This window comes from Plecotus auritus, assembly GCF_963455305.1.
Source record: "Plecotus auritus genome assembly, chromosome: 4".
NCBI classification, from domain to species: Eukaryota; Metazoa; Chordata; class Mammalia; order Chiroptera; family Vespertilionidae; genus Plecotus; species Plecotus auritus.
This window is the reverse complement of record NC_137775.1, coordinates 192,051,368-192,073,717: the sequence shown is the minus strand read 5'-3', so window position 1 is coordinate 192,073,717 and position 22,350 is coordinate 192,051,368. Positions and strand designations below refer to the sequence as shown.

General features: G+C 67.7%; 1 protein-coding gene and 1 long non-coding RNA gene across 11 annotated transcripts in view; one reads left to right on the top strand and one right to left on the bottom strand.

Annotated features, from left to right (window-relative positions):
* The window catches only part of TNS3 (tensin 3), a 127,636-nt gene that overhangs the window by 24,993 nt on the left and 80,293 nt on the right, over positions 1-22,350 (bottom strand). For all 9 annotated transcript variants that reach the window (XM_080666954.1, XM_080666955.1, XM_080666957.1 and 6 more), the window contains 4 exons: positions 12,761-13,993; positions 9,514-9,683; positions 9,114-9,246; positions 8,948-9,031 (listed from right to left, as the gene is read on the bottom strand). In XM_080666954.1, the coding sequence (XP_080523080.1) occupies positions 8,948-9,031; positions 9,114-9,246; positions 9,514-9,683; positions 12,761-13,993 (1,620 nt within the window). The remainder of the gene's footprint in view (positions 1-8,947; positions 9,032-9,113; positions 9,247-9,513; positions 9,684-12,760; positions 13,994-22,350) is intronic.
* Positions 9,581-12,607, top strand: LOC308247602. 2 transcript variants are annotated; one of them, XR_013960530.1, is made up of 3 exons: positions 9,581-9,832; positions 10,496-10,744; positions 12,163-12,607. It is a non-coding gene; the product is annotated as an uncharacterized lncRNA (long non-coding RNA). The 2 variants fall into 2 exon arrangements; XR_013960531.1 differs by lacking the exon at positions 12,163-12,607 and adding an exon at positions 10,847-10,948.

Below are 22,350 nucleotides of genomic sequence, written 5' to 3'. Positions count from 1 at the left end.
ATGGGGCAGCTGCATGGCCCTGGTCCTCATGCCCGTCCACGTCGCTCCTGGCGAGGCCCAGGCCGAGGCCGAGGCGGCGGGAACAGGGCCCTGAGGTCATGGGGGGGCCAGCTGGGCTGGGAGGGGCGTGGGGGAGGAGCACTCGGCAGTCCTGGGCCTTGGGGTCAAGTCCACGTGTCCCATGGACGGCCGCGTGGGCCTCCACACGGCACCGCCACCGACACCCTCGGCCACTGGCCCCCTACCTGCTCCCCGCCTCTGCCTGTTGTTTCCTTCACCCACAGGGAGGGGAGGCGGGAGACGGGAAGGCACAGCTCCCACACGACGGCCTTCCCGTGGGAGCCGCGGACCCAGACGTCCCGTCCCGAGCGTCACACCCTCCTCCGCACGCCCGGGCTCACACTCTGTCTGGGCGAGGCTCTGCGGCAGCCGGAGCGGAGGTCACCGTCACGGCTGTGGTCTCAGGAGGCTCCAACATGGGCCAGCACCCGGCTCCGTCACGCACTGGCTTACGGGATGAAGAGAGTAACCCTGGGCGTCCGAGCAAGGGCTGCTGCAGGCTGCGCGCCAGGACGTGCTGGGCTCCGCTGGGCCCGCGGCCTCCCCGGGACTGACCCTCATCCCACGGCGCCGTGAGCCGATGGTGACCCTGTTCTGAGAGGCTCCCTGCTTTAGGGGGGCCGACCGTCCTGCTGTGGCTACACTCTTCCCACGGGAGGTCCCTCCTCCACGCCTCCCTCCCTCCTCCCTCCTCCCTCCCTGCCTCCTCCCTCCTCCCCTCCCTGCCTCCTCCCCTCCCCCCCTCTCTGCCTCATCCTCCCCCCTCCCTGCCTCCTCCCTCCCCCCTCCCCCTCCCTGCCTCCTCCCTCCTCCCTCCCTGCCTCCTCCCTCCTCCCTCCCTGCCTCCCACCCTCATCCCTCCCTCCCTCCCTCCTTCCGCCTCCCTCCCTGCCTCCCTCCCTCATCCATCCCTCCCTCCCTCCTTCCGCCTCCCTCCCTGCCTCCTCCCTCCTCCCTCCCTGCCTCCTCCCTCCTCCCTCCCTGCCCCTCCCTCCTCCCTCCCTGCCTCCTCCCTCCTCCCTCCCTCCCTCCTCCCTCCCCCCTCCCTGCCTCCTCCCTCCTCCCTCCCTGCCTCCTCCCTCCTCCCTCCCTGCCTCCTCCCTCCTCCCTCCCTGCCTCCTCCCTCCTCCCTCCCTGCCTCCTCCCTCCTCCCTGCCTCCTCCCTCCTCCCTCCCTGCCTCCTCCCTCCTCCCTCCCTCCCTTCCTCCTCCCTCCCTGCCTCCTCCCTCCTCCCTCCCTGCCTCCTCCCTCCCTCCCTCCTTCCGCCTCCCTCCCTGCCTCCTTCCTCCCCGCTTTCTGCCTCCTCCTTCCTCCCTCCCTGCCTCCTCCCTCCTCCCTCCCTGCCTCCTCCCTCCTCCCTCCCTGCCTCCTCCCTCCCTCCCTCCTTCCTCCTCCCTCCCTGCCTCCTTCCTCCCGCTTTCTGCCTCCTCCTTCCTCCCTCCCTGCCTCCTCCCTCCTCCCTCCCTGCCTCCTCCCTCCTCCCTCCCTGCCTCCTCCCTCCTCCCTCCCTGCCTCCTCCCTCCTCCCTGCCTCCTCCCTCCTCCCTCCCTGCCTCCTCCCTCCTCCCTCCCTCCCTTCCTCCTCCCTCCCTGCCTCCTCCCTCCTCCCTCCCTGCCTCCTCCCTCCCTCCCTCCTTCCGCCTCCCTCCCTGCCTCCTTCCTCCCCGCTTTCTGCCTCCTCCTTCCTCCCTCCCTGCCTCCTCCCTCCTCCCTCCCTGCCTCCTCCCTCCTCCCTCCCTGCCTCCTCCCTCCCTCCCTCCTTCCTCCTCCCTCCCTGCCTCCTTCCTCCCCGCTTTCTGCCTCCTCCTTCCTCCCTCCCTGCCTCCTCCCTCCTCCCTCCCTGCCTCCTCCCTCCTCCCTCCCTGCCTCCTCCCTCCCTCCCTCCTCCCTCCTCCCTCCCTGCCTCCTCCCTCCCTCCCTCCTTCCTCCTCCCTCCCTGCCTCCTTCCTCCCCGCTTTCTGCCTCCTCCTTCCTCCCTCCCTGCCTCCTCCCTCCTCCCTCCCTGCCTCCTCCCTCCTCCCTCCCTGCCTCCTCCCTCCTCCCTCCCTGCCTCCTCCCTCCTCCCTCCCTGCCTCCTCCCTCCTTCCTCCCTCCTCCCTTTCTGCCTCATCCCTCCCCCCTTTCTGCCTCCTCCCTCCCTGCTTCCTCCCTCATCCCTCCCTCCCTCCTTCCGCCTCCCTCCCTGCCTCCTCCCTCCTCCCTCCCTGCCTCCTCCCTCCTCCCTCCCTGCCTCCTCCCTCCTCCCTCCCTGCCTCCTCCCTCCCTCCCTCCTTCCTCCTCCCTCCCTGCCTCCTTCCTCCCCGCTTTCTGCCTCCTCCTTCCTCCCTCCCTGCCTCCTCCCTCCTCCCTCCCTGCCTCCTCCCTCCTCCCTCCCTGCCTCCTCCCTCCTCCCTCCCTGCCTCCTCCCTCCTCCCTCCCTGCCTCCTCCCTCCTCCCTCCCTGCCTCCTCCCTCCTCCCTGCCTCCTCCCTCCTCCCTCCCTGCCTCCTCCCTCCTCCCTCATCCCTCCCTGCCTCATCCCTCCCTGCCTCCTCCTCCCTCCCTGCCTCCTCCCTCCTCCCTTCCTGCCTCATCCCTCCCTGCCTCCCTCTCTGTCCCTGCCTAGGCCACCCCTGCGTCCACAGGGACAGCTGACAGTCCCTGCCTCACTTCACAACTGCACCCACCCCCAACACGCTGCCTTCAGGGACAGGACGGGGAGGGAGCCGTGGGCCTCATCGCCGCTCAGAACGCCCAGACCCTCAGCACGGCGCTCCAAGCTCCGCCCGGAACCCCGCGGCCACAGGCCACAGGCAGAGCCCTCCCTCCGCACACAAACCAGCCCAGACCCGTGCTCCCCGTGGAGAGAGCCGGCTCCGTCCTGAGCTGACCACGTCCACTGCAGCCGGCTCGCTGTGTGGGATTCGGGGAAAACCACACGGGGGGTGACGGGCAACGGAGCCCAAACCACAGGAAACCGAACAGACGGATCCACTCGAGCCAGAGGGACCCCTGGGCCAGAGGGGACCCCGACTCTGGCGGGAAGTAGAGGGTGGCTCCCCCGACCGGGCGTCGCTTCTGGCCACCAACTTGCTTTCCACAGGCAGCGTTTCGGGGTTCCCTCCCTTTCCCCGTTACTTGTCCCCTTCCTTCCGGCAAAACCCATCCCGTCGGCCGGTCAGCAGAACCCAGGACACGGGCCCCCGCTCGGCCACCCTGTCCGAGCACTTGCCACCCTGTCCGAGCGGCCACCCTGTCCGAGCACTTGCCACCCTGTCCGAGCACTTGCCACCCTGTCCGAGCGGCCACCCTGTCCGAGCGGCCACCCTGTCCGAGCACTTGCCACCCTGTCCGAGCGGCCACCCTGTCCGAGCGGCCACCCTGTCCGAGCACTTGCCACCCTGTCCGAGCAGCCACCCTGTCCGAGCACTTGCTGCCCAGGCACCCTCAGAGCCTGCGCCGCCCACAGCTCACCCGGAGCGGGGAGTCAGAGGGAAGACGCGAAGGAGGGGAGGGAGCGGGGAGGGAGCGGGGAGCCCCGGGGTGGCCACGGCCCCGGACGCGGCAGGCACATTTTTCTCATTTTTCTGCGTTTCTCGGTTTCAGCAAAAGAATGTGCTGCCCGGGAAGCAGGGCGGCGAGCCCACATCTGTAGGCCAGGCTCTGGGGCCGGGAGCCCCGGCTCAGACAGAGCGGCCGGCTTCCGAAGCTGCCCCCGCTGGGCAGGGGCCACAGACCCCGGAGCCTCAGGGACCCCAGCGCGGCCTCCAAGGGCCAGACACTGGCCGAGCCCCCCTCCTCCCAGTCCTGCCCCAGCCCCTCCCCTTGGCTGCAGCCCCCACCGCCCACCTGGTCCCACCAGGCCCCTCCCCCACCCCAGATCAGGTTTCAGCAGGGGGGGGGTGCGGGGGGGGGTGGAGGACGGACCCCATGTGGCAGGAGGCTGCTGGCTGGGCTGAGCGCTCACCTGGGCGCCGGGGCGCAGTCTGTCCAGGGAAGGGCCTGGGGCCTCGGCGCGGGTGGAGGGGCTCTGCGGCTTGTCCCCCACGGCCCTGTGTGGCGAGCGGCGTCCCACACCCACTGGGGCAGGGCCGCTCCGGTTCTGCGTCCCGGGGGGAGCTGGGGCGTCCCGGGGGTGCTGGGGCGGCGCGGGGCGGCCACCTCCCGGGAGGCCCATTCAGAGGCGCCCTGAGCCCCGGCCTGGGCGGTGTGTGCCGTGTGGTGGGGGGGGAGCGCCGGGCGGTATGGGCGGGCCTGGCGGTCAGTCCCAGTCCCAGTCCCGGCAGCGCAGTGGCTCCACCCCGCTCAGCGCTCCGTCGGTGGCGGCTTCCTCTGGAGTCTTCCCCCTTTTCCTTCCCGCCCTTTCATCTCCGAAGCTCCCAGCCGGCGAAACCCTCCGCCCCTTCACCTCGGCCCCGCCAGCGCCACCCCAGGGACAAGCAGATGGCGCAGAGGAGGTGCCACCCGCAGGACACCCAGACCGGCCTGGGGATGTCTCCCACCCCAGGTCCTGCCCCTCAGGCGCCACCTCCCCCCGAGTGGGACCTGGTTCCCTGGCCCATGCTCCCAGCGGAGAACCTCCCGCAGCCACCAGAATTGCTGGTCAGCCCTGCCCCCGCCCCCGCCCCCGCCCCCACCCCTAGGTGGGGGCATCACCCCCCTCCCAGGCCCGCCCTGCCTGAGTGCTGGGGACCTTCCACCTGCCCTTGCCCTGCTCAACCCCCAAGCACTTCCTGGCCCAGGTGGACTCCCTGCCCAGAGCCATCTGCAGACTCTCACCTGCTGGGCCCCCTCCCGCCAGCAGGCTGCTCACACTCTGGCCCTTGCTCCCCTCTTCTCTGCTCATATCCTGCCCTCCCTCTGAAAGGTCAGCCCCCACAAACCAGCTGGTGAAGAACTCCTACACATTCGTCAAAACCTATTTCAAATGCCCCCCCTTGTTACAGGACTTGGGACACTGTCCTCTCGGTCAGCATGTGCTCCATTCCTGTGGCCTGGGACCTGCAGGAACAAGTCCCTGGAGCAGAGGAGGGGCTCTGCCGTGTGTGTGGCCTTCGGGACGGAAGGTTTACCCCCCAAGCCCAGCACGGAGCCGGCACTCACCCCTCTCGCCTCGCCTGCCTCACGGGTCGGGCACAGCCGCACCAACCACCACCTCCCAGTGCTGACACCACCCGCTCACGTCCTCCCCGGGACACGGCCCCAGACCCGTCCCTCCCTGGCCGGCACCGCCTCCCACACGTGCGATAAGGGTCCGGGCAGGTGCACACGCAGCAGCCCCCCTCATCCCCCCGCCCCCGTGCAACCCTGGACCACCTCCAGGGCACGGCCAGGAAGATCCGAGGACCCTCACTTCCTCTGCTTGTTGTTTCCTGCGTCTCGGGCGGAGGCTGTCGGAAATGCAGGCTCAGCGAGGGCGGCCCAGCTTTCCCACGCCCCGCGCTCCTGACAGGGAGGAAGCAGCCCCGGGGGTGAGGGGTGGGCGTGCTCTGGGGCCAGTCACACACAGAGAACTCGCCGAGACTGCACGGCCCACGGGGCCACGGGGCCCAGGCTGCAGGCCCTGTCGGGTCACCAGGGACAAGTGCACGCAGCTGTGCCCGGCCAGGCCGGCCCTCCCCACACCGGCCTCGGGCCGGGACCACGCACGGCCTCCCTCTGAGGGTCAGGCGTCCCGCTCCAGCCTCTCACCCACTGACTGACCTGTTGGAGAACGAAGCAAACGTTTCACGCGGCCTTTTCCACACGAGACGCCGGACGTTACCAAGAGTGAAACTTGACGGACAATAGTGCGTAGGCCCATTGGGAGACGGGGGGGGGGCTGGCCCAGCCCTGCGTCCCGCAGGTCCCCACCTGCCCTCCCACCGATGGACAGGCAACCTGGGGCCCGAGGTGAGGCCTGGGCTGCACAGCCATGAGGGGAGCAAGTGGAGAAGGAGAGAAGCAAACCTCTGGGCAGGCAGAGGCCTCAGGAAGGCCTGCTGTCCGGGTGCGAGAAGGTGGGGCGCCGTGGGGGATCAAGAGGCAGACTTTTTGCCTAAGGTGCCTGGAGAGGGTGCGGGGAAGGGGCGTGCCCCCTGGGTGCCCCCTCCTGGCCCAGCCATCCCAAGGCATCAGCGGGACAGTGTTCCACGCCCGCCCCGCCCTCCCAGCCCCTGGCGTGCCCGCAGGCCCATGGGTCCCGGGGGGCCTCTGTCCATCACTTCCCGGGGCTCTGCCTGGCCGGTGCCACTCCATGAAGGGGACCCAGGTTCCCCCACTACAGGCGTGTCGCGGGAAGGCGGGCCCGGGAGAGAGAGGGCGCCTCCATGACCCACACGTATGACAAACAGAGAGGGATCTTAGAAAGCCCCAGGGACCAGGCCTCAGTCAGAGCCTGGGCCACTCTGACACCCCCACCCCCGCTGTCCCGGGAGCCGCCTGTCCGGCGCCAGGGAGGCCCTGCTAGGATCCCACTCCACGGTCCGCAGAGAAGGCGCTGCAGACAGACCGACCTCGGCTGCGCCCGCATCACGTGGCCCCACCGCATGCTCCCCAGGAAGCACCCAGCAGCGGGCCCCCCTGCGTCTGTCCTCCGACCCCCCCGCCACCTGCCACGCCCTCGGCAAGGCCCTGCCTTCTGTGCAAAGGATGGAACTCTCCGGGCTTCGGGGTCTTACAAGCTCCCCCTGTCTCTGTGTGTGCACACGTGTAAGTGCTCAGAAAGCCATGAGAAAGCCATGAAGACCTCAACCAGGCACAGCCGTGACCACACCAACACACACACACACACACACACACACACACACACACACACGGTACACACACGTGTCGTGATAAGTCTATGAGAACAAACTAAAACGTGGCAGGATCTAACCCAAACAGGATGCTCGGCCAGGGCCCCTCTGGCAAGGGGCACCCTCGTTTGGGGCCACCAGGCTCCAGTGTGAACACCCCCAATGCTCCGACAGGCTGGCCACAGCCAGTCACAAAGGCTGAGGCCTGGCGACCCGTCTACACCCCCACGTCCCTCAGCGACTCAGGGGGGCTGACCCTCCTCAGCTCTCACCCCGACTCCTCCCCAGCGAGGAGCCGTGAGGATGGGCGAGGGCGCAGGGCCCGGCGCAAGGCCTGGGAAGGGAAGGGAAGCCCGCAGGGGTGCTGGCGGGCACTCCCGGCAGGGAAACACCCAGGTTTCACGGCCAGGGCCGCCTGCACACCCTCAGATCACCTGTTCCCAGCGGCGGCCTGACCCCCAACCACCCTAGAGACCAGGGCACCTGCTGTGGGTCCCGGACCCCAATGCCCACACCCGGCCTGCGGGGCCCAGACCGCCCCGCTCCTCCGACCCAGGGCTCAACGATGTGGCCCAGGGCGCTCCCTGGAGGGTCTGGAATGAAAGCTTCCACGCGCACGGCCAAGGCTGGCTCCAGCAAGCGCCCGCACAAGGGCAGGACGGCGAGCTCGGGGCGCCCACGCCGGCCACCCTGTCCTGGTCCCCCGCCCCCCTCCCGCCTGCGGGCTCAGAACCAGGACAGCTGAGCGGACACCCGCGGGCCCATCAGAACGACGGCCCGGTGCCCAGACGCCAGCCCAGCCCAGAGGGCGAGGCGAGCTGCGCACCGGCTCGGGGAACAGGGCTCCTCTCGGCCGAAAGCAGCAGCAGCAGCAGCAGCAGCAGAGGCCCGGCCGCGCGGAGGGGGCACGCACAGGACGGTGTCAGACCGAGCCGTCCCCTCGTCCCGCGGCTGCACCCGCTGCCCCCCCACCCGGCTCATTTCCAGTTTCCAGCGGCCACCTCCCCTCTCTCATGTTCCATGGGGGGGGGGGGTGGCTGCTCCACACCAGCTGTGTGGGTCCCCACTCAGGGAAGAGGGCCTGCAGACAGACACCGCGTACACACCAGACACTGAGCACACGCACGCTGCGACGTGACGCGATGCACAGGGCCTGCCCCTCAGCTCCGCACAGGCAAAGCCACTGAGGGCCCTGCACACGTCGTCACACACGCCTGCACACGTCACACACGCCTGCACACGTCACACACACCACCGCCCACACCAGCTCCCAGGCCCCTTGCACACATTCTCAGTCAAGTTCACGGAAGCGCCCAAGAAGAGCGAGCCCGGTCCGGGAAGCGGTGCAGCCTGGCAGAATGTTCTAGGGCAGGGGTGGGCAAACTTTTTGACTCGAGGGCCACCATGGGTTCTTAAACTGGACTGGAGGGCCGGAACAAAAGCATGGATGGAGTGTTTGTGTGAACTGATATAAATTCAAAGGAAAGGAGCGGAGGGGAGAGCAAGAGAACCGGATAGAACAGCCGGATCCGGCCCGCGGGCCGTAGTTTGCTCACGGCTGGGCTAGTGTCAGGCTTTGAGGACTGACCAGGCCTCGCCCGGAAGTGTCTCTCCCTGGACGGGCACCGGGTCTCCTTGCTTCCTGGGGAAGGTGCAACGGGAGTAGGGGGGGGGGGCGAGCGAGCACCTGCATCGCCGTTCGGCTAACACGCCCGCCCGCCCGCCCTGCCCGGGCATCTGACACGGCCGGGCACGCAACGCTCCAGCCGCTGCCCCAGCCCCAGCAGCTGCCGTGCCCTGGAAGCTCGAGGGCAGCGCCCAGCGTCGAGGACACGAGGAGCCGGACGGTCAGGGGCACGAGGCCGTGGCGAGGGCCGCCCCGCCGCATGAGCGCCCACCGGGGGCCCCTTCCTCTTAAAGGGGGTCCAGTTTCTTCTCAACTCCGCGTCACGCCCTGCTGAGTGGCTGCCAAGGTCACTGTGACCTTCCCCAGGAACCCTCGCTCACGGACACTCACTCAGCCGCACTGGGCGGCCGGCGGAGACACGTCGCCGATGCCACCCCAGCGGGTTGCAGGGTGCGTCCCTCACCTCCCGTCAGAGCCACCCTCGCTCCCCGCTGAGACGTGCCTTACCGTGAGCCGCTCTGTACAGGCCGCTGGCGCTGCCCATGGGGGGCCCGGGCGGGCTGAACGCGGGGTGGTGCGGGGGCGTGGTCGCTGGAAGAGATGCAGGGTGAGCAGCGCCCGCGTTCCCCGGAGGCAGGGTGGGGACCAGGGGCGCCCTTCCCTCCGTCCTCACCATACGGTGTCAGCGGAGACACGGGAAACGCCGGGGTGGGCGACGCGGAGCCGCTGCCGGTCTTGCTCGGGGAGAAGACCCTGCCGTCAACCCCGCCCTCATCGAGGTTTGGAGGGTGCGCGGGAGTCACCGTCTGAAAGGGATACGGCCCCGGGAGGCCACCCTCAAGTCAGCGGTCTGAGGGTGGGGAGGGGGGCCGGGGGCTGCTTCCCCATCCACAGCCCCACCCGTGGGTCAGGGGTCAGAGTGCCCGGGAGTCGGCAGCCGCACCCCTGGCCCCCCCCCCCCCGCCCCCGCACCCCTGCCACTCAGGAGGAGCCCCTGGGGGCCGGGCGGGGGTGGGGGAGGGCCCTGCGGTTGGGGCTGGGCTGCGGGGGGCGGGGGGAGCGGGTGGCCGTACCTCCTTGGCACCTGCTGGCGACAGGAAAGGCGCCCTGCCCAGAGCCTGCTCCACGCCCAGAGGGGTCCCCCACCCGCACTGGGGGAAGGCTGGCCCTCCCGTGTCGTTGTCGTACTGCCCGAGGCTCGGCTTCCGGAGCCTTCTGCGCAGCAGCTCGTCCCCCGGGGAGCCTGTGAGGAGAGACACGTGGCTGCGGGGCAGGCATCACAGGGGCTCGCCTGCACGCTTCTTAGAGACACTCCTGCTTCCTGTCCATCTCCCGTGCCGGCCCAGGAGGGCCTGTCCGTCTGCCCCGCGTCTGGAACGCCGTCTGCACACAGTAGGTGCTCAGGAAACACGGGAGAAGGGACGCTGACCCAGTGATGGTGAGAGTCCCAGGGTCAGGCACAGGGAGGGGGGAGCCCAGAGCCGGGCACAGGGAGGGGGGAGCTCAGGGTCGGGCACGGGGAGGGGGGAGCTAAGGGTCGGGCACAGGGAGGGGGGAGGGGGGAGCTCAGGGTCGGGCACAGGGAGGGGGGAGGGGGGAGCTCAGGGCCGGGCACAGGGAGGGGGGAGGGGGGAGCTCAGGGTTGGGCACAGGGATGGGGGAGGGGGGAGCTCAGGGCCAGGCACAGGGAGGGGGGAGGGGGGAGCTCAGGGCCGGGCACAGGGAGGGGGGAGGGGGGAGCTCAGGGTCGGGCACAGGGAGGGGGGAGCCCAGGGTTGGGCACAGGGAGGGGGGAGCTCAGGGCCGGGCACGGGGAGGGGGGAGGTTGGGGTACGAGACTCCTGCCTCCTGAACAGAGCCCTCTCCCGGGAACACTGAGGTGCGGGCTGGGGGGACAGGAGGTGTCTGAGGGAGCAGTCTCGCCTCGCTCCCGCTCCTGCGTCGCTAACTCACTGAGGGCAGACGGGAAGGCGCACAGGCACCCGCTGGGAGGCCGCTGACAGGGCTGGGCCGGCTCCGTGCATGTGAACCTCTCCTTTTCACCTGCCCCCCCAGCCGCTGGCCTCCCCACACACGTCACCTCTGAACCGTCACACAGCGCGGCTCCGACGTCCCCAGGACCCCACCTTTGGGGCCATCTCTGTTGGTTCTCACGCTTAGGAATGCGAGGGAGTTTCCAGAACCCTCCGTGCGTGCCGGGTGACACAGGGAGATGCTCACGGCTTTCCTACGGAAGCCGGAGCCGTGGTTCCGGCCTGTTCCCGCCGCCTTGTCCTGACCTCTGACCTCCACCCACCCGATCAGGTGAGTGAGTAGTTCTCCGGGGGCCCTAAGGGAGCTCTCTGTGCAGGCCGCAGGCGTCCGCCCGGACACGGCGCCCGGACACGAAGCCCCCCCGCCCCCCAGGCCGTCCTCAAGCCGCTCACACCTGCGGCTCCTCGGCCGTGAGCACAGAACCACCTGCACACCAGGCGCTGAGAGCAGGCGTCCAAACGGCCCCGGGCCCGGCGCTCACAGCACGCGGTTCCGCGCCAGGAAGTTAACAGCTCAACTGTCCATCGACGGAGCGGACAGCCGCCCGCAACGCCCGTCACACACAGAACACTCCTCGGCCTGAACAGGGACGGAGCTCTGAGCCACCAGCGATGCGGGAGCGTGGGAAACAGGATGCTAGTGAGGGACTCGGACCTGCTCTCTCTGCCCGTTCTGCCTGCTCTGCCCACTCTGCCTGCCCACTGTCCACTCTGCCTGCTCTGCCAACCCTCTGCCCACTCTGTCCATTCTGCCTAACCGCTGCCCACTCTGCCTGCCCACTGCCTGCTCTGCCCGCCCACTGCCCACTCTGCCCGCCCACTGTCCACTCTGCCCGCCCACTGCCCACTCTGCCTGCCCACTGCCCACTCTGCCTGCCCACTGTCCACTCTGCCCGCCCACTGCCCACTCTGCCTGCCCACTGCCTGCTCTGCCCACCCACTGCCCACTGTCCACTCTGCCTGCCCACTGTCCACTCTGCCTGCCCACTGCCTGCTCTGCCCACTCTGCCCGCTCACTGCCCACTCTGCCCGCTCTGCCTGCCCACTCTGCCTGCCCACTTTGCCCGCTGTCTGCCCACTGCCTGCTCTGCCCGCTGAGGCCAAGAGCCAGGCCTGAGTTTGGGCCAGTTGTGGCTCGGGGTCAGCTGTGCACAGCCTTCCTGCCGGAAGATCAAGGTCATTTCCCAGGGTCACAGCGGTCTGACGGTTAGCGTCTGTTTGCTGATGTGGAACCTGCTGATGGGACTGGTCTGAGAGGACAGCCCCACCGACGGCCGTGCTTCCTGCCGGAGGCGGACACAAGGGCTGAAAGTCCTGCAGCTGAACTGCAGGACGGTGACGGCCGCGCGGAGGACGCTGCGGGTCCGGGGCTGACGCTCGGGCCCTTCCCTCCATCGTGCCACTGAGCTCCTTCACAACCAAAGGCGCTGGAGATCCCCTCAAAGCAAACTGAAGCCACTGCCTGGCCGTGGCTCGGGGGCGGGACCGCCGTCCCACACCACGGCTGCAGGTTCGACGCCGGGACACGTGCCTGGCCGGGGCTCCGATCTCTGGTTGGGGCACACGCAGGAGGCAGACGACCCACGTTTCTCTCTCCCTTCCTCTCTCTAAAAGTCAGTAATGATATTAAAAATCTTTAAGAGGAAAAAGTCCAGGAGCTAAAGTGGTGCGTTTCCCAAACCGTTTCAGCACGACCCTCCGAGGAGCAGGCCTTCCCGGCCCCTGGCGCGCTGTCCTTCCTCACAACCAGAATCGGGAGTCACCAGGGACGCGTTCCATCCACAGGAACACCGACGAAGCTAAAGCCACGGGGTGGTCCGAAGCCCTGACCCCCCTCCGCGGCCACACTGTAGGTCACTGCCTGTCCACTGCGGTCATCTGGCCTTCCCAGGACTACCCGGGCAGGACGGCCCGGACTGTCCTTCCACCACACCTCGGGGATCAGGCCCTGCAGGCCCGGCTCCTTGGGCACGGACCCCTCGGCTGCAGGGTGCACGCAGGGTCCCCACGAGGCTGCACTGCCTGTGCTGGGCCCTGGAGCTCGCGTCCTGGGTTCCGCCACCTCAGCCCTGCTCTCCAGAACCTGTCTCTCTCCCCATCGTCCCTCCGCGCCCCCCCACCCACTGGCGGGACCTGCCCGGCGCTCAGCCACCTGCTCCTGGGGCAGCTCAGGGGCCTCTCGCCGCCAGGATGGCACAGGGGCCTCCCTGCCCCCGGCCTATGCCCAGGGCCAGCTGCCGCCTGCACCCCACTCCCTCCAAGGCTGTACCCAGGAAGCTCAGCTCACCTTGCTGCCCGGGGGCCCTGCCGGGCTCGTCTCCTCGGTCCTGCAGGCGGCCGCTGGCCCGGGGCCCACCCCCCACGCCGTCGGGGGCCGAGGGGCTGCTGGCCAGGCTGCCCAGCTTGTTCATGTGGGTGGGGAGGGGCTCGAAGGTGGGGTCCAGCTCCAGGATCAGCCTGTTGAGCTGCTCGATGGACTGGTCGATGTCCAGGGTCGGGGAGCCCGGGGAGGGGTCCGGGCTGGGCTCCGGGCCAGTCCCGTTTACAACGCTGACGCCGGGAAGCCTGGCTTTGCCGGGAGCGGGCCGCTGGGTTTCAGGGGGGTGCGGTCCGGGGCCCACGGCCACCCTGCTGCTGGACCCCCGGGTGGGGATGGCCGGGAGCCCCGGCTGGGCCTGCGCCACGCGGGAGCTGTCCGCCGTGCCTCGGGCGACGAGCCGGGCCTCCCCGTCGGGGGCGAAGCTGTATTGGTGGGTGGCCACCATCTGCTGCTGGCGCACCCAGGTCTGCGTGGAGTAGCCGCTTGGCTCGTAGGCCTGCATCCGGGCCAACGCACAGGGCGCCCGGAGCTCGGGCTGCGGCTGCCTGGGCTCACAGCCCCCGAACGCCTCCCGAGCGTACAAGGGCTCCCCGCCGAGGCCTAGGTCCGGGACGTGGGCCCCGTGCTGGTCTTCTCCGGCGCTGCTGCCAAACCCGTCCGACAGGAGCGAGTTGTGGCTGCTCTGGTGGCCGGCGAAGGGGCCCAGGGCGGCCGACGGGTGTCCCTCCGAGGAGGAGAGGGTCCCCACGCTGCCCACACTGCGCAGGTCATGGCCAGGCACCTCGTCGTCCAGGATGTCCGTCTCCCGGTCCTTCGGCGTGGCGTCCCCGTTCACGTGGACCTGGGCCGGCACAACGTGACGCGTCCCGCTGACCTTGCTACAGGCATCGGTCATGTCCTTGAGGGGGCTTCTGGAATCTTCTAGGCCAAAGCCGCTGAGCAGCTGATCCAGCTCGGCCTTCTCCTGGGGGCTCAGACCCCGCGGGGGTCCCGGGGCCGGGGGCTCCTCGGTCCGGTCGGTCCGCGCCGAGGCCGTGGAGTGGCCCGAGTCGCTGCTCACCGACAGGGTGTGGTCGCTGTGGTCCGGGCTGCCGGCGGCGGGGACGGCTGGGGCCCCACCCAGGACGCCGGGGTCCGGGGCGCTCTTTTTCCTCACCTTGGCGTACAAGCTGCCGTCCACGGGGCCCTGCGTGTGCAGCACTGGTGGGAGGGAACGAGAGGCGGTCAGTCAGGGGGCGGGCCCGGGAGCGGTGTGGGCACCTGTCCAGACAAATGCGTTCTTAGAGGACAGCGCACAGGACCAGGGTCCCCCGCTCGGCGCCCGAAAGCCCACAGCAGGCAGCTCAGTGACCAGTGTCAGGCCCCGGACGGTTCTGCCTTTTCCCAAAAGGAATTTTTCTTTTTTCTCCTTTAAAAAATATTGTTATTGATTCAGAGAGGAAGGAAGAGGGAGAGACAGAAACATCAAGGATGAGAGAGAACCATTGATCCGCTGCCTCCTGCACGCCCCCGACTGGGGATGGAGCCCTGATGGGAATCAAACCTGGAACCCTTCAGCCTGCAGGCTGAACTCCATCCAGCCAGGGCCATTCCTGCCTTTTTACGCAGAGACGGTCATTCAGGGTCACCTGCCGGAGGGCCCGTTCGTTTCCCCAGCAGGTGGGGTGCTGAGCTCAGCTCTGCCTGTTAATCCCCGAACATCAAGCAGGAACGGTGCCCGGGGATCGGGCCGACTTCCCGCCCAGCCCTGAGCACCCACTGAGCTGGCGCACTCCTGTGGCACAGACAGCGCTGGCATCTGCCCAAGTCTACGTGTGTCCTTGATGGCGAGAGACAGGGCGGGGCCGGCCTCGGTCTTCCTGCGGCTGCGGCGTCTCTGGGCCAGGGAGGGGCCCGAAGCACGGGGGGCAGGACTCGGACACGGACGGCGACTCTGCGCCCCGATGAAAGAAAAATGCGGCCTCGGATGTGCGGGAGCCCCACCCAGCGACCAGCACCAAGGCCCCTCTCAGCGGACCCGGCCTGTCTGCCACCACCTCCCTGGGGCCACCACCCAGACACGGCCCTGTCCCTGCCCGGTGACGCACGGGGCGCAGCATGGAGGGCCGGAAGGAAGAGTGAGCCTCCTGAAAGGGCGGGGGCTGCGTCACCGCCCCAACCCGCCCCCCCCCCCCCCAGCCCCTGGCTTCTGAGAGGTACTTTCTCACAGGAGGGACAGGTTCTCAGAAAACATTTCCCAAGTAACCTAAGAACACGGGGAAGCCCCAAGATGAAACATCCCTCCCCCATGGCTGAGCCCAAATTAACCAGTGTCCACCTGTGCACTCAGGCGTGTGCCGAGGTGTGTGCTCACAGGCGTGTGCCCGGGTGTGTGCTCACAGGCGTGTGCCCGGGTGTGTGCTCACAGGCGTGTGCCCGGGTGTGGGCTCACAGGCGTGTGCCCGGGTGTGGGCTCACAGGCGTGTGCCCGGGTGTGTGCTCACAGGCGTGTGCCCGGGTGTGTGCTCACAGGCGTGTGCCCGGGTGTGGGCTCACAGGCGTGTGCCCGGGTGTGTGCTCACAGGCGTGTGCCCGGGTGTGTGCTCACAGGAGTGTGCCCGGGTGTGGGCTCACAGGCGTGTGCCCGGGTGTGTGCTCACAGGCGTGTGCCCGGGTGTGGGCTCACAGGCGTGTGCCCGGGTGTGTGCTCACAGGCGTGTGCCGAGGTGTGAGCTCACAGGCGTGTGCCCGGGTGTGTGCTCACAGGCGTGTGCCGAGGTGTGAGCTCACAGGCCTGTGCCCGGGTGTGGGCTCACAGGCGTGTGCCCGGGTGTGGGCTCACAGGCGTGTGCCCGGGTGTGGGCTCACACATGTGTGCCCGGGTGTGTGCTCATAGATGTGTTAAGGATCAGCCAGATAAAGGCCCTTCTTCCAAATGCTAACCACTGAGCCACCCCAAAGTTGCAGAACTGCTTCCAACAAAAGGTCAGCCCCCTGGGCTCTCCCAGCACTGCCTCTACGAACCTGTCCTCCTTGGTGACGGGTTTACTTAAAAAACAACGTTTTGCCCGGCCGGTGTGGCTCAGCGGTCGAGCGTCGAGCCGGGAACCAACAGGCCACCGGTTTGATTCCCCGTCGGGGCACGTGCCTGGGTTGCCGGCTCCATCCCGGGGGCGGGGGGGGGGGGCGGGGTGCAGGAGGCGGCCGATCCATGATTCTCTCTCTCATCGATGTTTCCGTCTCTCTCCCGCTCCCTTCCTCTCTCTCGCTAAAAAAAAAAAATCGTTAAAATACATACATTTTTAAGAAAAGCAACTTTTCACTGTGAAAGAGCTGGAGGGCCCCCTCCCCCCCAAGTCTTCCGCGGAGAAGCAGGCCCGTCTCCGGGCAGGATGGGGAGGGGTATTTGCATCTACCCCCCCCCCCCCCCCCCGTTTTCTGAGATTCTTTGGAAACACTTTCCGAGAACCTCGCCCTCCTGTGGCAACGTGCCTCTCAGACGGCACAGGGCTCCCCCAGCACAGGCCAGGCTGCTGGTGCGGACAGCCAGGGACAAGGGGCGCCTGGGGGGGCGGTCCTCACAAGGGGGGCGGTCCTCACAGGTGGGGCGGCCTGGGGAGGGACGAGCAGAGGGGAGGGAGGCAGGTGCGCCTCTCCTCCCAGGCAGTGGATGGGCAAGAGGTGGGAAGAGGGAGCGGATGAGGGAAGAAGGGGTGTGGCCGGTAAGGCTGCTCAGGTGAGTTATTTCCATGTCAGAGGAAGAGAGAGCCCGAGATGGGTGTATGAAGCCCACAGCTCATCCCGGCACCTCCCGGGAGCCAGGGCCGCGGCCGCCTGGAGGGTCCCACCGAGCCCCCAGCAATGCGGAGCCGCGGGGGCTGAGGAGCCCGCCCAGGTGAGACTCGGAGGCTGGGGGGCGGTGGGGGCACGGCGATGGAACCCCGCTGAACACCCCCCAGGAATTCCAACCCGCCTCGCGCCTGCTCCCTGCTCCTTAAAACCTAGGAATCCCAAACCCACCCCACCCCTCCACTTCTGTGCGATCAGCAATTGAACGTCAGAAAGGAATTCGCCTGAATGTTTTCTCTGCCGTTTCACACGCACACGCGCCGTTCCTTAGCAACGACCCAAGCACCCTGTTTCCTCCCGCCCACCCCCCACCCCCACCCCCACCCCCCGGTCCTGAGGCGGCCCCTGTCCCAGGCAGAGGCCTGGCCTTGGCAGCTGCTGGGTGGATGGACGTGCACTTTGGCCCGGCCAGTTCCCATGGCTGCTCAGCTCGCCCCCCAGGCACAGCCCATGAAGGACGCCCCCCCACCCGCCTGCCTGACCCACTGCAGGACGGGCCTCCTCTAGACGTGGCCCCCAGCAGCCCCCGTGGGCGCTCTCCAGCGGCCTTCCAGGTGACTCACTCCCCTGGCCACCAGCCAAACCATCCAGCACATCCAGATGTCCCCACCGTGGAGGCGCTGGTGGACCCGTCTCCACAGGTCCCTGTGGCCACGGAGGGCGCCACGGCCTTGGCCCCCCAGGAGACGTGTCCAGAGGAGAGAGAGCTCCACCACCTGCCTCTGCGCCCAACGCTCTGCGTGAACGCAGCTCCACAGGCTCGACTCTGCCCGGCACGGGGCCGGGGGGCGGGGTGGGGGTGGGGGGGCAGGAACCTGCAGGGAATGACGTGAGAAGGAAGGGGTCTGCCTGGCTCTGGCGGGTTCAGGACAGGCCAAACTCCCACAACTGTGCGCTAAACAGAGTGAACTTCCCCGCATGCAGACCACACCTCAATGTGAAAATGATCGTGAGCCCGGCCGGCGTGGTGGCTGAGCGTCCACCTATGAACCAGGAGGTCAGGGTTTGATTCCCCGTCGGGGCACGTGCCCGGGTTGTGGGCTCGATCCCCAGTAGGGGGCGTGCAGGAGGCAGCCGATCCATGATTCTCCCTCATCGTGGATGTTTCTCTCCCTCTCCCTTCCTCTCTGAGATCAATAAAAACGTATTTCAAGAAAATAAAATAAATATGTCCATGAAATCAAGACAGAACTGAGACGCAGGGCAGAATGAGCCCACCCTGCTGGGGCTCCCCCTCCTTGCTCTTGCCTCCGGCTCCCCAGCTCCCCGCCCCTCCCCAGGACCTCTCCGGACTCCATGGCAGTGACACGGCTCTTCCTTGGGAGGCTGCCTGGCCCTGGGCCTCCCTGCGCACGGGCTGGTGGCCTTCTCTGCCCGTGGCACAGCTGCCTGTCCTCCTCCCCTTCCAGACTTCCTGGCATCATCCATCCGGGCTGGAACCCGGGCCGACCCCAGCCGTGTGGCCTTGGGTGAGTTACTGGGCCTCTCTGGGCCTCGCTGGGGGCTGCCCTGGCATCACGGTGTCCATCCTGGGGCACAGAGGCTGGGGGACAGGAGAGTCCCCTCATGTCTGACCAATGGGTGTGCATGACCCAGCTCCACGGACCGTATGCTCAGAGACCTATGCGGGAGAACAAATTTACAAAACGTATCCAAGTTCCGTAAGTCACTGCCATGACTCAGCCCAGGCCCAGGCCACGTGCAGTCTGTCCGTCCTTCCTGGGACGTTGCAGCCGCGCTCTAACTGCTGCCCGATCTGCTTTTCCTTCCCTGCGAGAGAGCCCGCCTCCCGCTAGGTACAGACGCACCTGCCTTTGGATGGAACTGCTTCCTGCCGCAGAGAGAACCGGGGCCCAGAGCCGCCCGCACCACACCGGGCTTCTGAGAACATCCCTTCAGCCGGCAGAGACCCCGGGCGGCTGACGGTCAGCCGCACCGCGCCCTTTGCCACTTTTTATGAAAATAGGAACAGCCAAGGATGGTGACAGACCACGAAGTCCCCAGGGCATGACGTGCTGCTTGCCCCTCTGACAGATAAACGCCACTGCTCCCCCAGGCGGGTTTCCAGAAGTGCCCCCCACAGCACCTCGCTTCCTTCCTGAGGATGCATGCTTGGTGAGCCCAAACTCAGAGCCGAGCCCCAAACTCAGAGCCGAGCCCCAAACTCAGAGCCGAGCCCCAAACTCAGAGCCGAGCCCCAAACTCACAGCCAAACCCCAAACTCAGAGCCGAGCCCCAAACTCAGAGCCGAGCCCCAAACTCAGAGCCGAGCCCCAAACTCACAGCCGAGCCCCAAACTCACAGCCAAGCCCCAAACTCACAGCCGAGCCCCAAATTCAGAGCCGAGCCCCAAACTCAGAGCCGAGCCCCAAACTCACAGCCGAGCCCCAAACTCAGAGCCGAGCCCCAAACTCACAGCCGAGCCCCAAATTCAGAGCCGAGCCCCAAACTCACAGCCGAGCCCCAAACTCAGAGCCGAGCCCCAAACTCACAGCTGAGCCCCAAATTCAGAGCCGAGCCCCAAACTCAGAGCCGAGCCCCAAACTCAGTGCCGAGCCCCAAACTCACAGCCGAGCCCCAAACTCACAGCCAAGCCCCAAACTCACAGCCGAGCCCCAAATTCAGAGCCGAGCCCCAAATTCAGAGCCGAGCCCCAAACTCACAGCCGAGCCCCAAATTCAGAGCCGAGCCCCAAACTCACAGCCGAGCCCCAAACTCAGAGCCGAGCCCCAAACTCACAGCTGAGCCCCAAATTCAGAGCCGAGCCCCAAACTCAGAGCCGAGCCCCAAACTCAGTGCCGAGCCCCAAACTCACAGCCGAGCCCCAAACTCACAGCCAAGCCCCAAACTCACAGCCGAGCCCCAAATTCAGAGCCGAGCCCCAAATTCAGAGCCGAGCCCCAAACTCACAGCCGAGCCCCAAACTCAGAGCCGAGCCCCAAACTCACAGCTGAGCCCCAAATTCAGAGCCGAGCCCCAAACTCACAGCCGAGCCCCAAGCCGAGCCTCAAACTCAGAGCCGAGCCCCAAACTCACAGCTGAGCCCCAAATTCAGAGCCGAGCCCCAAACTCACAGCCGAGCCCCAAGCCGAGCCCCAAACTCACAGCCGAGCCCCAAACTCACAGCCGAGCCCCAAACTCACAGCCGAGCCCCAAACTCACAGCCGAGCCCCAAACTCACAGCTGAGCCCCAAACTCACAGCCGAGCCCCAAGCCGAGCCCCAAACTCAGAGCCGAACCCCAAACTCAGAGCCGAGCCCCAAACTCACAGCTGAGCCCCAAACTCACAGCCGAGCCCCAAACTCACAGCCGCGCCCCAAACTCAGAGCCGAGCCCTAAACTCAGAGCGGCCCGAGGTGCCAGGCGGGAGGCTCTGACCAGCGCCCCCGGCCACCACGCCTGCCAAGGGGCTGAGCGCGTGGCAGCCCGGAGCAGCCTGGGCTCTGCAATGTTTTCTGGAAGCGAGCAGCCTCTAGCTTCTGGGAGAAACAGGGTAGAAAAAAGAGCAAGCGGAGGAGTGAGGCATTCCAACCAGAAGCAGACGCCTCCCGGGAAGGGGCGTGCCCTGGGGGACCCAGCCTCAGGGAGGCTCCCGGCTCCTGGTGTCCCGGGCGCGGCTCCGGAATGCAGCCGCTACAGCGCAGTACAGCGGAGGGGACACGGAGTGGCTGTGGCTGGCATGTCCCGGACGTGGCGACGGGACGAGGCGACTGCGGGGGGCCAGCACGGCCCCTCTCCCACGCCCCAACCCGCTGGCGTGCCCGGGGCACCGGCCTGGCAGCCCCTGCAGCGCAGCCGGGCCTTTCAGACACGCCTGCCTCAAACCTTCCATCCCGAGAGGCAGCAGTAACACTGCGGACCGAGAACCAAGTCTCCCCGAGGCGGGCCTGTCACTCAGCTCCCAGCCTCCTCTGCGCCCCCACCAGCACCATCTCCTGCCTCGGACGGACGCGCTGTCTGCTGCGCAGCCCCAGGCAGAACGGCGGTCCCGGGTGTTGGTGGCTTTGCAGAAGCCACCCACCCACACCCACACACATACATGCACGCACACAGCCACACACGCATGCATATACAGGCACACGCCTGCCTACCTTCCCTTCAGTCTATGTGGGACCCGCTTTTCCTTTTCCGGGAAGAAAGCTCCGGCCCAGAGGAACGGTGTCCGGGGGGCGTGCCTCCCTAGGGCCGGCCTCCCTCCCCCCTCCCCCGCGGCCTCCCTCCCCCCTCCCCCGCGGCCTCCCTCCCCCGTGAGCATGAGCACAGAAGGTGGAGGAGCCTGTTGGCTGAGCAGGGGACTTTGACTCCCCAAAAGGCAGGGCAATGTAAACAGGAGGTGGGGCTTAGTGCAATCAGGTTTGGTGAAATTTGAGCCCTGGAGGCGGGGAAAAGCTCCTCCGAGCAGGGCCAGGCTCCGGGCCTCCCCTCACCCTGCCAGCCAGGGCCAAGTTCACTGGCTCCTCAGAGCCCAGCCAGGCGCTGCCTCCGCCTCCCTCTCCCGGGCCTGTTGCTGAGGATGTCACAATTCCCGCCCACCTCTCTCCTCATAACGCGGGCAGCTTTCCCTCCCCAGGGCCCCGGGTCTGTTGGCTCTGCACACCTTCGGAGGAAGGCCCAGACCTTCGCTGAGACAAGAGGGAGGTGAGATAACCCTGCACCCACGAGTGGGGGAGCAGCTGCGTGGAGGCACACAAGCACGTGCACCCCGCCTTCTCTCTCCGCTCCTGGTTCCATGATCACGTATTTAAAGGCGGAGGTTTTTCCTGCCAGGATGTCTGAGCCTGACAAGGAGGAAGTGCACCTGCAGGGAGAGGCCTGGGCCCGCCCCTCAGGAGGAAGTGCACCTGCAGGGAGAGGCCTGGGCCCGCCCCTCAGGAGGAAGTGCACCTGCAGGGAGAGGCCTGGGCCCGCCCCTCAGGAGGAAGTGCACCTGCAGAGAGAGGCCTGGGCCCTGCCCCTCAGGAGGAAGTGCACCTGCAGGGAGAGGCCTGGGCCCGCCCCTCAGGAGGAAGTGCACCTGCAGGGAGAGGCCTGGGCCCTGCCCCTCAGGAGGAAGTGCACCTGCAGGGAGAGGCCTGGGCCCTGCCCCTCAGGAGGAAGTGCACCTGCAGGGAGAGGATTGGGCCCGACCCTCAGGAGGAAGTGCACCTGCAGGGAGAGGCCGGGCCCCCCTCTCAGGAGGAAGTGCACCTGCAGGGAGAGGCCGGGCCCCCCTCTCAGGAGGAAGTGCACCTGCAGGGAGAGGCCCGGGCCCGCCCCTCAGGAGGAAGTGCACCTGCAGGGAGAGGCCCGGGCCCGCCCCTCAGGAGGAAGTGCACCTGCAGGGAGAGGCCGGGCCCCCCTCTCAGGAGGAAGTGCACCTGCAGGGAGAGGCCTGGGCCCGCCCGTCACCAGGGTCTGGTTCTCAGTCGCTGGTTGAAAGAGATGAACCACTGAGTTCTCAGGAGCCTAGGAGACATCTGTGCCCACTGACACCCATCACCTGTGGCCTCTCCCCGTAAACCCGCACGCACAGCCCTTCCCTGCTTCATGGCGGCCCCCAACCAGAGGGCACATTCTGAGGTGAACGGCGAGCAGGTGTGGGGAAGGGGCGACACAGAAACAAACCGGAAGGCCTGCTGCCACGGCCGCCCGACCCGACCCGACCCGACCCTGATGCCTTGTGTGCAACGGGAAGCGGGGAGGGGGAGCTGGTCCCTGGCGACAGGCTGTACACCGTCCGGCAGGGAAGC